The 1232-nt window shown below is 39.9% G+C and overlaps 1 protein-coding gene across 1 annotated transcript; it reads left to right on the plus strand.

Moving 5' to 3' along the window:
- The first annotated feature begins 152 nt into the window (after positions 1 to 152).
- LOC109862944 (piggyBac transposable element-derived protein 4-like) lies at positions 153 to 1004 on the plus strand. The gene has a single exon (XM_020443112.1). The coding sequence runs from the start codon at positions 153 to 155 to the stop codon at positions 1002 to 1004; it is 852 nt and encodes a 283-aa protein (XP_020298701.1).
- Positions 1005 to 1232: the final 228 nt, after the last annotated feature.

Consider the following 1232-nt stretch of genomic DNA (forward strand, 5'->3'; position numbering starts at 1 on the left):
CTGTGACGTCATACCCCCTCTCCTTGTGACGTCATACCCCCTCCCCTCCGTATGACGTCACCCCTCCCCCTGTGATGTCATACCCCGCGCCCCCCTCGAAGCTCCTGGCTTAGAACTCTCATAGTTACACTACTATTGCTTTATCAATAAACATGGGTCATGTTGTAAAAGGGCAACTAAAGGATTATTGGAGCCAAGATCCACTGCTGTACATTTTAATATACGGCGAAAGTCTATCTCAAAATAGATATCTTCAAATTTTACGATACCTTCACTTTTTTAACAATGAAGAAGTTTCTAATCATCCTTTGAAAAAAATCAAGCTAGTGATGGATCATTTGAAAGAAAAGTTTGGTAATACTATTATTGCTGGTGAAAAGCTTTGCATTGGCGAAAGTTTAGTCTTATGGAAAGAGAAGTTAAAATTCAAACAATTCGTACCATTAAAAAGACACCGATTTGGTATGAAGATATTTGAATTAGCGGACTGCGAAACAGGATTTCTCTTAGATTTTATAGTATATACTGGCTCAGACACTGATTATGAGAAATTTGATTTAAGCGTTTCTGGTGATATTGTTGCACATTTCATGCAACCTTATTGTAACGAAGGGCGTGTGTTATACACTGATAATTGGTATACATCTCCACAACTGTCAGACTACTTACATGACAGAAATACTGGTCTTTGTGAAACTGTAAAAGACAATCGTAAAGAAATGCCAACTCTCAGTTCAAAGCTAGATCGTGGTAAAACAAAAGTTGCCCACACCGATTCTTGGATAGTAATCAAATGGATGGATAAAAAGGAAGTTTATGTATTGACAAGTATTCACGAACACCAGTTTTGTACAACTGTTAGGAAAAACTACAAAACCAATAAAGATATTATAAAACCCATTTGTATCGTGGATTATAACAAAAAGATGGGTAAAATCGATGATATCAACAGACAATTTACTACCCATGATCGACACTTAGTGTATAGTCAATCCATGATATGAAATGCCCTTTTTACTACTTTACTAAAGCGGATATGCCCTCTCAAATACCGGCCCTTTAAAGGTTAATAACAGATTAAGTGGTTACGTCTCCCGGCCGATTTCCCTCCACCTTGTCGTGGTGGCCGGGCTTAGGGGAACTATGATCCAGGGGGCCATGCCGGCGGGGACTCCTTTGAGTCCCTGGTAGGGTCTCCCATGCTCGGAAAGGCCCCTGGTGAGTTCCTGAAC

Source organism: Pseudomyrmex gracilis, unplaced genomic scaffold (genome assembly GCF_002006095.1).
Source record: "Pseudomyrmex gracilis isolate BER0280 unplaced genomic scaffold, ASM200609v1 scaffold_2704, whole genome shotgun sequence".
Taxonomy (NCBI): domain Eukaryota; kingdom Metazoa; phylum Arthropoda; class Insecta; order Hymenoptera; family Formicidae; genus Pseudomyrmex; species Pseudomyrmex gracilis.

Coding starts and splice junctions, on each gene's coding strand:
- LOC109862944 (XM_020443112.1), top strand. CDS start 153: ATGGGTCATGTTGTAAAAGGGCAACTAAAGGATTATTGGAGCCAAGAT.